Source organism: Chrysemys picta, chromosome 4 (assembly GCF_011386835.1).
Source record: "Chrysemys picta bellii isolate R12L10 chromosome 4, ASM1138683v2, whole genome shotgun sequence".
In the NCBI taxonomy this organism is placed as follows: domain Eukaryota; kingdom Metazoa; phylum Chordata; order Testudines; family Emydidae; genus Chrysemys; species Chrysemys picta.
Window position 1 is genome coordinate 97,219,420 of NC_088794.1, and position 15,911 is coordinate 97,235,330.

General features: G+C 40.0%; 1 protein-coding gene across 10 annotated transcripts in view; it reads left to right on the plus strand.

Annotated features, from left to right (window-relative positions):
* FSIP1 (fibrous sheath interacting protein 1) overlaps positions 1-15,911 on the plus strand; it is a 172,785-nt gene that overhangs the window by 125,599 nt on the left and 31,275 nt on the right. The window contains exon 12 of one of the 10 annotated variants that reach the window (XM_065593196.1): positions 565-2,031. The exons of the other annotated variants lie outside the window; for them this stretch is intronic. Coding sequence (XP_065449268.1) covers positions 565-720 — 156 coding nt within the window. The 3' untranslated portion in view covers positions 721-2,031. Of the gene's footprint in view, positions 1-564; positions 2,032-15,911 lie in introns of those variants that run through there. 10 annotated transcript variants of the gene reach the window in all.

Below are 15,911 nucleotides of genomic sequence, written 5' to 3' on the forward strand. Positions count from 1 at the left end.
GTACTTGCACTACCTTGCCTGTGATCTGGGGAAGAAACACTTGACAAGCTAAGTGGACTACTCTGAGCTCCCTAACATTTATATGCAGGGAGAGCTCTTCCTGGGATCACAGGGCCTGTGTCCTGAGCTGATTGAGGTGGGCTGCCCAACTTAGGTCTGAAGCATCCGACACTAGGGACATTGATGGTGGGGAGCGGGGGGAGCGACAAAGGGAATGCCTACCATTGCCGACCGGGCGTCCTTCCACCAGTCGAGGGAGGTGAGGACCAGTAAGTACTGAGTACAAATGGTGTCTGTTCGATGATAACACTGAAGCTAACCACGCCTGAGGTGCAGCCTTGTGTGTCGTATCACATAAGTACACACGGCCATGTGTCCCAGGAGCTTGAGGCAAACCTGGGCTGTTGTGATTGAGTGGACCATGACCTTGGATACCAGGTCCAACATTGTCTGGAATCGAGCCTCTAAAGGGAAGGCTCTGGACTTGCTTGAGTCAAGCACTGCCCCCATAAAGTCTATTCTCTGTGCTGGAATGAGAGTTGACTTTTGCTCGTTTGTCAACAGGCCCAGTGTTTGGAAGGTGGCTTGGACCAGGCTGATGCTATTCTTTACTTGGGCCTTTGGGCAACCCTTGATCAGCCAGTCATCGAGGTACAGGGAGACTTGAACACCTTGTCTTCTGGTTCCCTTCATCTGAACGCATGGAAGCTCCATGGCTGAACCCGGAAAAGCAAGCCTGTTCGGAACACGTTGGACAGGTCTTGCTGGGTAGTAGGAGGCCATCCACTATGGTTACCTACCTCGCCAAGTGGAAGCATTTCTCAATATGGTTGTCCTAATGAGGCCTTTCTCCAACTCAGTCTTCCCTTCAGTCTACTCTGGACTGTTTGCTCCACCTAAAACAAGTCTGGCCTCACATCTATCAAGGTGCACCTGGCAACAATTTCGGCCTTCCATCCACCAGTGGGTGGTAGGTCATTTTTCTCTCACAAGATTACATTCTGCTTTCTTAAGGGGTTAGAGAGACTTTACCATCAGGTGTGTGAACTGATTCCCTTGTGAGGTGTGAACTGATTCCCTCGTGAGATTTGAACTTGGTCCTATTGAAACTCATGGGCCCTCCCTTTGAGCCAGTAGCATTGTGTCCTCTTCTGTTTCTCTCCTGAAAGGTTGCTTTCCTGATAGCAATTACCTCAGCCAGAAGGGACTCTGAAATCAGGGCCCTTACGTCAGAACCACTGTATACAGTATTTGTCAAGGACAAGGTTCAGCTGAGTCCTCATCCGGCCTTTCTGCCAAAGGTGGTCTTGCAGTTCCATACCAACCATGTCATTTTCCTGCCAGTCTTCTTCCCGAAGCTGCACAAAAATTCAGAAGAGCAGCAGCTTCGCTCGTTGGATGTTAGACATGTCCTCTCTTCTGTATCAAGATGACTTTGTGGCAATAGCAGAGAGGATGAAAGGCCTACCAGTTTCAGCCCAGATAATCTCATTCTGCATAACCTCCTGTATTTGGGCATGCTACGAGGAGGTGAATGTTCCACAGCCTGCCATCTTGACTGCTCATTACATGAGAGCTCAGGCTTCTTCAGCAGCATTTCTGGCCCGGGTTCCGATCCAAGACATCTGCAGGGCCACAACCTGGTCATCAGTGCATACCTTCTCATCCCACTACGCCATCACCCAACAGGCTCATGATGATGCCACATTTGGGAGAGCAATGTTGCAATACGCATGTCCATGAACTCTGAGCCCACATCCTTTGGATACTGTTTGTGAGTCACCTAACATGGAATGGGCAAGCACTCGCAGAAGAAAAAACTGTTATTGACCTTCCTTAACTGTTGTTCTTTGAGGTGTGTTGCTCATGTCCATTCCACAACCCGCCCTCCTACCCAGGAGCGGCACCAGGGTTTTTGGCGCCCTAGGCGGGGGTCCTTCTGCGCTCCCGGTCGTCGTCAGCAATTCTGCGACGGGGGGTCCTTCCGCGCTCCTGGTCTTCGTGGCACTTCGGCGGCGGGTCCCGTAGCGAGTGAAGGATCCGCCGCAGAATTGCTACCAAAGACCCGGAGCGCGGAAGGACCCCCCCCCCCCCCCGCCGCTGAATTGCCCCCCCCCCCAAATCCTGGCACCCCAGGCAACCGCCTAGGTCGCCTACATGGAAGCGCCGGCCCTGCTCCTACCCCTCTGTCAGAGTTAGCTGGTAAGAAGGAACTGAGAGGGTGCGGAGCCGGCAGTGCTCCTTATGCTGGCACATAAGCATGCAGCAACAGAGGGCTCTAGAGCTAGCCCGACTGATACCATTGAGGGAAAAATCTCCAGAAATGGTGCACATGGCTCACGCACCCCTAATGTGGAATAGACATGAGCAACACATCTTGAAGAACAACAGTTATGGAAGGTCAGTAACCATTTTTTATTAACAAATTGATTAAGACCTTGAGTTTACATCTCATTCAGAAGAAGGCATCTCCAGTACAACAGTGCTTTCAAGTATCCATGCTTGAAATTCAGTAGTGACTCAAAGGGAAGAGCACAGCCAGCTGAATCATGAACATTATTCACTGTAGCAACTAGTTCTTTGGAAGTCTCCCATCCATGTTCTGACTAGATTATAGCTTTTAAGATCTGACTGGATCACACACAATGTATTACAGCTAGATAACAGAATATGTAATTAAATAACCTAAATAAGTAAGGTGAGATATATTATTTAGCATGTTTTGGATTGTTCAAGTTTTTCACCTTCCTTAAACTCTAAAGAACAGATACATTATTTTAAATTTTACATGTTTTATTAAGGGTTATGGAGCAATTGTATTTCTATTCTGCCATAGTCATGCCAACTGATTCTAAATGCCCTGTTTGGAAAGAAGTTTGTGTATTTTCAGTAGTGATGATCATATTCCAGTCTGTGATGTCTGTGCTCAATTTATCTATATGTTAAGACTTGTCTATGCAAGGAATTCTTTTTCTTAATATATCCTGTTGTTCAACCACTGGTATAGCTCCATCCGCAGTAGTGTGTCGATGTAGACGAGCTGCCAGTATCTACTGATGTTTTAAGCACAATGTCATCTGGACCTCTCTGAGCATTGTTAGATGTTACATTTGTTAAAATGCTGGTGCCCCCGAAGCCTTTTCTGCACCAGCACTCCTCCCTTTGGTACCAGTGATGTGAGAAATAATGGGAAATTTTAGAGAAAAAAGGTATGTGTAGAAACAGCCAAAGGGTTCTACTGTGCTGATGTGGAATAAGTGATGGGGCTGTATTTCTTACAGTCTATTAAATGTTTAACACAAACTCTTGTATGTCATTTATGTTTCTGCAGGCAAGGCAGTAAAGAGTCTCTTTGGAAATACATGTTAAACATCCACAAATCTATTAAGATCTAGGACAGGGAACCTTTGACTGGGTGATGTTATACTAACATGCACTATGCAATATAATTTAGTATAAGGAGATGTTTTGAGACGGCGTATTAGTAGTCTGTAAAACACTGCCACATAATTTTTTTTAAGTGTGTGTGTGTGCGCACACGTATATAGACTTCAGTATGGGCCTAGACCTCAGACGTGCTGAGCAGCCTCAGTGGAAGTTAAAAATGTCTTCGTCTTTCTCATGGAATTGACTCCTCAGCATGAGGGTCAGAATTTATTTCATAGTGTGAAGACCCTAATATTGTATAATAAGAGTAACTTACAAAATAACCAAAACTTGCCACAGACACTGTATTTCCAGTGTGTTAAGTAGTCTATGGTTTTCAGACTGTTTATTTAGGGTTACCATATCTAATAAATAAAAAAAGAGGACCTTCCAGGGGCCCTGGCCACGCCCACTTCCCCACCCCTAGCCCCGCCCCAACTCCGCCCCTTCCCCCGCCCTAACTCCGCCCCCTCCTCCCTCCCACTCCCAGCCACGCGGAAAGGGCTGCCCGAGCGCTACCGGCTTCACGGTTTGCCGGCAGCCCCCAGACCCTGCACCCCCGGCCGGCACTACCCCAGCGCAGCTGGAGCCCAGGAGGGGAAGCACCCAGCCGGGGGCGCAGGGTCTGGAGGCTGCCCGGCAAACTGTGAAGCCGGTAGCGCTCAGGCTTTGGGCAGCCCCTATGCCTCCGGACCCTGCGCCCCCAGCCGGGCACTTCCCCTCCCGGGCTCCGGTGGCGCAGGGTCCGGAGGCAGGGGGGCTGCCCGAAGCCGGTAGCGCTCGGGCAGCCCGGCTCTTAAACAGAGCCGAAGAGTTGGGGAGGAGCAGAGCCGCCATTTTCCCGGACATGTTCGGCTTTTTGGCAATTCCCCCCGGACGGGGGTTTGACTGCCGAAAAGCCGGACATGTCCGGGAAAAAGAGGACGTATGGTAACCCTAGTTTATTGTGCAAGTATATTATTTTTGTATTACAGATTAACATTTATTGCCCTATCTAGAGAATGTAAGGAGGCACATGGTATCTGTTCTAGTAAGGCAAATCCAGCCAGTCTCTCATTACCAAAATAAACTCATTTTAGTAGATTCATTGTCCATGACACAAGCATTGGCAACTGCAGCAGAGGGACTGGCTCTCCATCTTCATGATTTGGGGAGTGGGAAAAGGTCCATAGACTGAATATTCATTTATAGTGTAAAGCAGTGGTGACCAACCTTATAACAGAGGAGGGCCACATAAACCTAAGCACAACCTTGTACAGGCCAAACAGATTCTACATATTGTAATAAGATTTAAAGTCACCTGTATTGATTTATATTTTAAGTTCAGCTTTTTTTGTATATATTTAGATAGGTTGTTTCTATCTACAGCATTGTCTATTAAAAACAAATAAACAAATCAGTGCAAATCAGTGTATCAGAATTATAGAAAACAGGGAAAAAACAGGAAAAAACACATAACCTTCTCCCTAATCACAAATAAAGAGTGCACTTTCTGAGTTAGCGAGAAGTCTGAGGTTGTTTCTGAGCAATCCGTTTGTTGACGTTTGACTCAAAGTGAGAGACACTCATCTGAAGTACAGCATGCAGATGGTCGTCTGGGAGGCAGTACCGCAGCTTACATTAATTCAGCTTCATAACTGACAAAGTTTGTTCGCAGATATAAGTGCTGCTTTTTGACTGGGTGCCCTGAGGTTGGCAGTCATGATCGTGAGCCACTCCGGACAGCGTGACAGACTGATTATTTCAAAAATTAATTTCTAAAGAGCTTATAAGTTTTGCAAGGCAAAAGATATATCAGATCTTTTAATAATTACATTAAAAATGCTTTTCTAGCAATGTGACCGAATCTCATATCCAGTCTTTGTTAGTGCAAGATCACTTCAAATTTTACAACATTATCATCAACTCAGTATTTAGATCGTATAATGCTCTGAATCAGAAATTGTATTTTTTGATTTCCTGTTTGTAATACAAAGATTGAATTGTATTAAAATACCAAACAGCATAGTTTGCAAATCATATGAAATCTCAGTGAGAGTGAGCTTGACTCTAGTTTCAGTTACACCAGTATAAAATGTGCAGTAATTCTAAATACTTCAGTGGAACTACTTCAATTTTACAACAGCATAACCAAGATCAGAATCTGGTCCATAGATGCTAATGCAGTGAAACCATTTGTTGACTGCACAAATCAAAACAAACTTCTGAATTGTTATTCAGAAGGTTTTGTTTTCATGTCAGATATAAAGTGTTCACATGTTAGATTAACTGTTTAGTCATTTTGCCAAGGTGTTCACATTAATGTTTTTGAGCCAAAAGATTTCACTTCCTTGCCTTTCATGTTTCTTTGGCTCTTTCTTGCATTACCATCTCATTTGGTTGGACATTTGTAAAGACATGCTGTGCTGGTTGCTTGTAACCAACTGATTAAAAACAGACGAGTCAAGCACACTTAACGTTTATCAAGACAGACGGAAATACTTTAAGATCATGAATCTAAGAGGCATTTTGTTTTACTTGCACATGGATAACATATTTCATCACATCTTTTATTTTTACAAATTACATCGTGAGCTCCCGGTAACAATAATCTGTGAATTTTGCCACCTTTTGGCAAAGTCAGGATAAGGATCAGGTCAGAAAATTGGAAGTGTTCAATCTAGTCTAGACATAAATATCGCTTTGACCTAAAGAGCTCTGGTCAAGAATATAATTTATGCTCAGTTTTCAAATCAGATGTAAAGAAAAATGAAGTTGCCCATATGTGTAGCATTTTTTTCAAGTGTAAGTGGGCAACTAAATGTAGAGCCTCTCTTTCACTCCTCTCCCTTCCCCCCCAACATCAGACTTGGCAATATAGGGCTCAGAGGTGAAAATTGATGTCAATGGGAGTTTTGCTATTGACTTCACTGGGGCCAGGATTTCACCCTAGGTTTCTAATATGGCAAGTCTCATTCACTTAACCACCCTACCTTTCAGAATGAATTTGCAAAATGTGTGTGTTTGGATGTGCTGCCTGAAGTCATCGAGAAGATCCAGTCCCTCTTTCATGTGTTGGATCTGTTAACCAACACTGCCAAATCAGTTCTTCCCATACAGAGGATTGAATTTATAGGAGTGGTTCTGGACTTGATGTCACTGAGAGCATATTTGACAAGCCAGATTTCAAGCAATATTCAACCTATGCAAAGAATTCAAGGTATATTCTCATACAACAGTAAGGAATTGCCTGAAACTTCTAGGTCACATGGCAGCTTGCACATATGTGACTCAACATGCCAGACTTCACCTCAGAATCATGCAAGAGTGGTTGAAATCTGTCTACTGTCCCTCTCATCATTTGCTGGACAATTGTTGGCTCAGATACTGGCAACTATCCGGCAACTATCCTGTCTTCCCTGGATTGTTGGATGGTTCCTGCCAATGTATGCACTAGAGTTCCATGGAGTTCCCTTTGCTCCAGCTCTGCCCTTCGTGATCTTAGGGATTCATGGTCGTCGGTCAAATCAGGACCTCCCCTCCACATCAGTGTCAGGGAACTTTGAGCTCAATCAACCAGCTGCTAAGACCACATGAAGAGGCCAGATCTGGGGTAGAGAGCATGTCCCTTAGATCTAAATGATACGTATCCTATTTATATCTCACCTGTACATATTGTCAGAGTTGTTTTATTAAGTTGTCTTCCAGCATAAACTTTTCTCGAAGTCATAGGAAAATAAAGTCCTTTTTTGTATACTTGATTAAATAAAATTATTTTGTCAATCCACTTATTATTCTTGATTTTTTTTAAAGATGGATTTTTCCACATAGCTTATTTTCATGAACATATGGGTTGACTTTGTGGTTTTTGGGTACACTGTGGTCCAAGCTTATGTGTATGCCTAAGAGTAAAATACGGAGGATGTTTTTATTATATAATTGGCTGCTTTCACTGCAGAATAGGGAATGATTTCTTACACATTCATATTATTAGTATAGTTCTTAATATATTATTATTTTATTATATTGTTACTATATGCATTTTCCCCCATGTGTGCCTGTTCTGGTGTTTCTCTGCTTTTGGAATACAAGATTGGAATTAATTTTAAAGGGCAAGTGGTATATCATGAAAAATGGGAATTTAAATTCTCCATTCTCTCATTAAGAGTGACACATTTTTTCAATGACATCCTCATTATATGAATTTAGACCAAATAAACTCTTGGAACATCTTGAGAGGAATGATGGTCCAGTGGTTAGGGCATTAGTATGGGCTATGGGAGACCTGGGTTAAATTCATGCTGTGAGACACACTTCCTATGTGACCCGTGACAAATTACTTACTCTGTCTTTGCCTCAGTTCCCCATCTGTAAAATGGGAAGATAGCACTCTTTTCACAGGAGTGTTGTAAGGATAAACATATTAAAGATTGTGAGGTGCTCAGATACTGCAGAAATGGAGACCATAGAAGTATGGTAAATCGCTAGATAGTTGTTTTCCTAAGTTTTTGCTAACTGACTTTTGTTGTCTTGCGAGGACTCTTTGAAAATGAAAAATAAAAATTCATTTTTCATTTGAGCTAGATTAAATAAATGCAAAATATTGAATATATGGAAAAATCTTCTATACAACACATTAACAAATACAGAAACATGTAGTAAAAAAACACAAATTGAGTCTACGGACATCACAAAGAAAGTCTTGTGAAGAAGCATTCCTACCTTAACCCCTAAACCATGAGTAAGAGATGCAAAATTACAAGGCATTTAAAAGAGATGAGCTCAAAGCTGTTTGGCCCAGTTGTTTCAGTTATTCAGATGCACTGAGAACCTTCATCTGTGTGGTGTGGTGATCTAGTGCACAGGGCTGTAATATAAAACTCATAGGGGTCAATGTACATCTAAGCTCAATCAAGCTTTTATTCTTAGGCCTATTTTTTAACCACACATAGCCTTCTTTGTTCCATCAGATAGGTTTGTAATATGCTTTTTACATAGTTGTAGGAATGCGTGATCATGCACATGAACGCATGAGTTCACATGACTGACCTGTAAAAGGGTGGCAGTGCACTGCAATCAAATCACAGGAGTGCCTAGAACAATGAGTTAAATAGGATATTTGGGTAATGGAAAAACCTATTGTATGAAACGTGATGAAAATTACTAATGTTTTGCAATTAGACTCCATGTTGCTGATTTTGAGACTCAGATGACCAAACCACCTTTTACTGTTCTTTGCCAGTTCATCGCCCATTGTGTTACACTGAAGTTTATTCTGTCTTTACTTACTTTGCTATCCACTTGTAATCATTTTTCCATTGTTATGTGATTGTGAAAAATTCCTTCCCTTTACTCAGTGATTGCATCCTTAAAACTATACACATCTCAAATTTAACTTTCTCTTCTCTGAATGTAACTCTCTGAAATAAAATCATTTAAATTAGGAAATAAACAAGTCGTGATTGTGAAGGACACAACCATGGTTCAGTGCTTTTGATGCATTCTTGGAAATGTATTCTTTACATGGTTAATTCAGCTTTGATTTCTTATGTGTATAGAATTTGAATAGGCCTGGTTCTTGTGCCCAGGGAAAGGTCCAAAGTGCTTTACCTTCTATCCCATTTGTCATTATAAAAATAGGCAAATGCACATCTATCAAATATGCAAATTAGGATAATCTATAGTTAACATAAAATCTCCAGACTTCTAGACCTTTAGCCTTCACATGTACGTTCTACATTTAGTGAAATTGATTATGAAGGAGATGAGGAACATGCATGTTTAGAGGCACACAAATCTTTCCATGGATATCTATGGTATTTTTCATATTAAGGTTGCACTATGACTAAATCAGATCTCCTGTGCATTTGACTTGAATAGTTTGACTCACCATCCTGAAACCATTTAAATGCTCAAACTTCAATAAAATCAGCGGTGCTCTTGGCAAAATAAGTTATGTCAGTTAAATTGATTTCATCCATCCTAAGCTGCTACTATTGTGTTTTAGAAAAAACAATAATTTTCCTATAGTGTTTCCATAGGAACACTCTGTCTGAATTAGTGTTATGAAACAAAGGAGTCTTCTGTTAAATACCTTGAAGATATACATACAATATTTGACTCTGGCATTGCCTGCTGATCAGTAGCTATGATAATAAAATTCCACATAAATATGAGCAGTGCAATATCTTGTTAAACCAAAACTTGTCAAAATTAATTCAGATCAGAAGCACAGCTGTGAATGTTAGCTTGTTTTTACTAAAGTAACTGGGTAAAGAATTCCAATATGTAGTAAAGAAATTACCAAACTGCTGGGTACAGAGAGGTTTTGCGTTTCTACCATTGACCTTGTAATGTGATCATGCAGACTGCTTGTAAATTAATCTTTCAGATCTTATCAGTGATATGTGAACTTTGACCTCGTAGGCAAAAAGACACAGTTTAGTTAGCGCCAGTAAAGTCATGATCATTTTACCATACATATTTCTTTTAGAAACATATTCTTTCTCCATTTAAAAAATCTGAATATTTTTGTGCATTGATGTCTTTTCTCTAGCAAGAGAAGTATTGATCCTGATTTTCCTTTCACACTGGTGTAAATCAGGAGTAATTCCACTGTAGTCAGTGTAGGTACATTTGTGTAAAAGTGGTGTAAATGAAATTATCACAATCACCAAAAAGTTAATTTTAAATGTGTACTTTATTTTAATTGTTATGGAAATAATCTTTTGAATGGCTGGGGTATATAAACTTTCCTGTAAATCACACACATAACTGCACTTGAAATGAAATTAACTGCATTTCTCTTACTAGGAATACAAAAACATTTGAACCTTTCTGTGATATGTTTCCAGAATGGTTTTGCTTTCCTAAAAGCAAAACTAGTTAAAATTAATATTTGGCTAAATATCTAAAATTAATGTTATTCAGCATATCCTGCACAAAATAGATCAGAAATTAAAATATGTTGACTAAACCTTCCTACACTATTGAGATTTGATAAATAACTGTAAGAAACTTTTGTCACAGAGACTTTAAGACTCTAGTGCAACAACTTAATTTTTTGCCCCCAATTCAGGAAAGCATTTAAGCCTGTTAACTCCAACCTTATTTAGGATGGCGCTTATGCATGGTTAATTGTGTAAGTATAATTGAAATCAGTGGAAAGGTAACTGGACTTAAGGGTATTGTTAAACTATAGAGAGTTTAATTTTAGATTCTAAATATTTTATTCAATAATATTTTGGCAAATGTAATTACTTTGTGTAAGTGCAATATATTCAACCTAAGTAATTGTAATACCATTTTGTGCTACATTGCTATAGCAATATTGTCACCTATATAATTAATTGTGCTGAAAGATTTGTGCATAAAGAGAATTTGGCAAATTACATTTTCATAGATTTTCACAATGGTGAAAACTGGTGCAGTTTCACTTTTTTGCCATATTTGTATGACACAAGACATTTGAAGGTCAATGGTTAAAACATACTGCCTGTGACACATTTTTGTCAGCTGATTCTTGACCCTGTGACTATAACAGAGCTTGAGTCATAAGATTGGAGAGGGAGGAAGCTCACATAGATATCTTATTTGGCAAAAACCTTTAAGAATTATTCATGCAAAATCTCTCTCACTAGACAAATATCTTATTTTTATGTTTTTCACATTAATTGAAACATGTCTATGGAGAATAGGGAGCAAGAGCATCCATGTTGACCATTTGGGAAGGAGATGGGAATTATGTAAAAGGATGATTGTGGTGCCAGCCTTCAGAGGGACCCTGTACAAAATAAGATATTTGGGGTTACATCTAGTTTCTTATGCATCTGTCATGAGGCCTGCGACACTGGATGGGTGATTTTGGTGTTTGTATACAGCTTCATTATTTTCACAGGTCTAGGGCTCCCACTACTTACAGTTACAGAAACCACAGCCTTCTCTTGCTTATTAAAGAAAGACACCCTTACTGGTTAGCTACAGTAGATGCATTGATAAAGAACTAGGAATTGCAAGAATTTGAATGAATGTACTTTTTCAGTTGTCTGGTGTTCTAGCACTTGAGAAAGAGCTTATCAGTGAGAAGAACAATTGGAGACCCTGAAAGTGGCTCTTATTTCTAAGGCCTTGAGAATTAAACAAAACTAAAATAACTGCAGTGGAAGGAAAGAACAGTGACTGTTTTGTGGAGAAAATAAAGGTTGTGTACAGGAATTTGGCTGGCTAATCAAAGTCCTGTACAATGAATTTTAATGTATCTGTCATCAATGCAAACAGTAAATGTTTCAACTGCTGCTCTGTGCAGTAAGATTTATGAATGTCTATACAGGAAAAAGCAAAAATGTGAAACTCATAACTGTCAAACAGGAATCATAACACTGAATCCTGCTCGATAGTTCTTCAACAGAACCTTCATGCAAATAGCTATATTTAATTATATTTTAATTAGTAAACAAAGGGAATCTAATTCCTTTTTAAAATTAAAGTAGATACTATTTGTGAATTCACTGAGGCAACTTAGTTGGAAGAACTTCAGGGGAAGTTGATATTTTTGTTGTTATGTTGTGGTCCATCCCTGTAATAAATTTGAGCATGATATTAACTGGGCCCAAGAGGGAATCATGTCCCATCATTAATTAATGGAACATTGCTACAACAAGAAGCTTATGGGGACTTCATGACAATCAAAGGTAAAATGGAATGATGTCCCCCCCTTTTTCAACATGGACCTTGAGGGATTGGGTGGAAATCAAAGGATAAATGGAGTGACCCTTTTTACAGGATCCCTATAAAAGTTACTCTTCAGGTTTTCAGTCTTCACTCCCTCAGCCTTTATTGTTCTGCATTTGTGGTTCATCTAAAGAGCAATAAAATCTCTGTGTGCAATATTTCCAAACCCAAACAATCAAAAGTCATGAGATTTAATAGGTTTGGAGTTATTTATATTTGTCATCTTGTTTATGGGCATACTCTGGTCATGTTTTCAAGCTTCTCTCTACAACCATGAGAACTTGCTTTTTAAAAATATCTAAAAGAAAGCTGAGATGTTCACTTAATTGCTTGACTTCAGGAGCTGGGGCTTTAAGAAGAACACCAAATATTTCAAGACCTCTGATAAATTTGCGACAGTTGGTAGCAATGTATGTGTGTGTGTGTGAATTGCAACTTTGGCATCAGAAAGTCTCTTCCTAGTTACACAGGTGGGACTTCAGACAGAAAAACAAGAGAGTTGAATCTTCGTTCATTTACTATTCATGAAACATGTGTAGACCTTCCAACAGTGGCCAATGCCAGATACACCAGAGGGAATGAACAGGTAATCATCAAGTATTCCATTCCCTGTCACCCATTCCCAGCTTCTGGCAAACAGAGGCTAAGGACACCATCCCTGTCCATTCTGGCTAATAGCCATTGATGGACCTATGCTCCATGAACTAATCTAGTTCTTTTTTGAACCCCTTTATAGTCTTGGCCTTCACAACATCCTCTGGCAAGGAGTTCTGCAGGTTGACTGTACATTGTGTGAAAAAATACTTCCTTTTATTTGTTTTAAACATGCTGCCTATTAATTTCATTTGGTGACCCCCAGTTGTTGTGTTATGAGACGGAGTAAATAACACTTCCTTATTTACTTTCTCTACGCCAGTCATGATTTTATAGACGTCAATCATATCCCCCTTAGTCGTCTCTTTTCCAAGCTGAAAAGTCCCATTCTTATTAATCTCTCCTTATATGGCAGCCGTTCCATACCCCTAATAATTTTTGTTGCCCTTTTCTGAACCTTTTCAAATTCCAATATATCTCTTTTGAGGTGGGGGGGGGGACTACATCTGCACGCAGTCTTCAAGATGTGGGTGTACCCTGGATTTATATAGAGGCAATATGATATTTTCTGTCTTATCTATTCCTTTCTCAATGATTCCCAACATTCTGTCCGCTATTTTGACTACCGCTGCACATTGAGTGGATGTTTTCGGAGAACTATCCACAATGACTCCAAGATCTCTTTCTTGAGTGGTAACAGCTAATTTAGACCCCATCATTTTATGTGTATAGTTGGGATTATGTTTTCCAATGTGCAAACTTTGCATTTATCAACATTGAATGTCATCTGCTATTTTATTGCCCACCAGTATTGTGAGATCCTTTTGTAGCTCTTCGCCGTCTGCTTGGGACTTAATTATCTTGAGTAGTTTTGCATCATCTGCAAATTTTGCCACCTCCCTGTTCAGCCCTTTTTCCAGATCATTTATGGATATTTTGAATAGGACTGGTTCCAGTACAGACCCCTGGGGGACACCACTGTTCACCTCTCTCCATTCTGAAAACTGTCCAGTTACCAATCCATGAGAGGACCTTTCCTCTTATCCCAGGGCAGCTTACTTTGGCTAAGAGCCTTTGTTGAGGTACCTTGTCAAAGGCTTTCTGAAAATCTAAATACACTATATCCACTGGATCCCCCTTGTCCACATGCTTGTTGACCCCCTGAAAGAATTCTAGTAGATTGGTGAGGCATGATTTTCCTTTACAAAAACCATGTTGGCTTTTTCTCAACAAATTATGTTCATCTATGTCTCTGACAATTTTGTTCTTTACTATAGTTTCAGCCAGTTTACCCAGTACCGAAGTCAGTACTGTAATTGCCAGGATCACCTCTGAAGCCTTTTTAAAAATTGGCGTCACATTAGCTATCTTCCAGTCATTTGGTGCAGAAGCTGATTTAAATGATAGGTTACAAACTATTGGTAGTAGTTCAATTTCACATTTGAGCACCATCTGGTCCTGGTGACTTATTACTGTTGAGTTTATCAATTTGTCCCCAAACCTCCTCTAATGACACCTCAATCTGGAACAGTTCCTCAGATTTGTCCCCTAAAATGAAATGGCTCGGGTTTGGGAATTTTCTCACATCCTCAGCTGTGAAGACCGATGCAAAGAATTCATTTAGTTTCTCTGCAATGGCCTTATCGTTCTTGAGTGCTCTTTTTAGCATGTTGATTGTCCAGTGGCCCCACTAGTTGTTTAGCAGGCTTCCTGCTTCTGATGTACTTAAACATTTTTTTGCTATTACTTTTTGAGTCTTTGGCTAGCTGTTCTTCAAACTCTTTTTTGGCCTTCCTAATTATATTTTTACATTTCATTTGCCAGAGTTTATGATCCTTTCTATTTTCTTCACTAGGGTTTAACTTCTACTTTTTAAAGGATGCCTTTTTGCCTCTCACTGCTTCTTTTACTTTGTTGGGTAGCCACCATGCACTTTTTTGGTTCCCTTACAATTTTTTTATTTGGGGTATGCATACGTTTGTGTATGTATATAGATGGGGCTAGGGTAACTTTGGCATAACTGAGTCTGGGTATGAGATGTCAGGTTTGAGTCAGCAAGGAATTGGAATTCTTTCACAGATTCAGTGGAGGTGGTTTCTTCAGGTTAAGGGTGAGGTTACTGGTAAGCTACTATGGGAATCTCATATTGCAGTAGTGCTCACCAACGTGTGGATAATTTTTATGAGCTACTGAAAAAAATATGAAAAGAAAGAGATTAGAAATTCTGACTACAGCTTTTCTTTCTGAAATGATGGCAGGGTCTTTGGAAGGAGCTACATGCATCTGTCTCTTCTATTTCCATACACAACAAACACAAGAGCCCTATGGAAGAATGTGATGAACAGTATACTTGCTTTGGGAAAACATTTTCTTTGGCTTTTCAAACCTGTTTGAACCGGTTCCGGTTTCTGAGCAAAGAAAATACTCCTTTTAGTAAGTGCAAGAACATGAATCTCTACTCATGTCATGTAAAAGTAAGAAAAGTGAAGTAAAGAAAAGACTCAGATAAACCAACAGGAGCATTAGTAAATCAGCAAACATTCTGAATGTATCTGGCAGTTATTCACGAAACAGTTAGGAATTCAACACGATACCATTATTAATTTTTTCCTGCAGTCACAAATTAGTTAAGCTTCAGTGGGCCATGTGAGGAGGGACAAAGAATTTTTAAAACAAAGCTGAGATTTTGACCTTTAATCAACACAACTGTTCTTTTTTCTTAAAACACCTATTGATTTTTCTTCAGGTTAGTCTTCTCTTTCTGGGCTTTTGTCCATATCATACAGTGAACACGCAGGAGTACCAATGAAGTTGATCCTGCCCCAATGGCAGCTTGTGTGTATGTGTAGATAGGTAGATAGTTAAATATAGGTAACTGACAGCAGAAACCTTATGTCAGTGGGCAGAAGATTTCAAGTGAACATTTATTTGGAATGTCCAAGGAAGGCCTGCATATATCCTACATAAAAGTCATTACGCGTCTATAATTAGAAAAAATTTGATTGGGTCATTTTTTTGATTGGGTCCAATTTTAATTGGACTCATGATAACTAGGGGTCGGATCCAAAGTCCACTGAAAATAAAGGAAAGACTCCCTTTGATTTCAGTAAGTTTTGGTTCAGGCTCTAGGCACATGGCTTTACTGGCAGAGGGATTTGAAAAGAAAAAGTTACAACATTTTA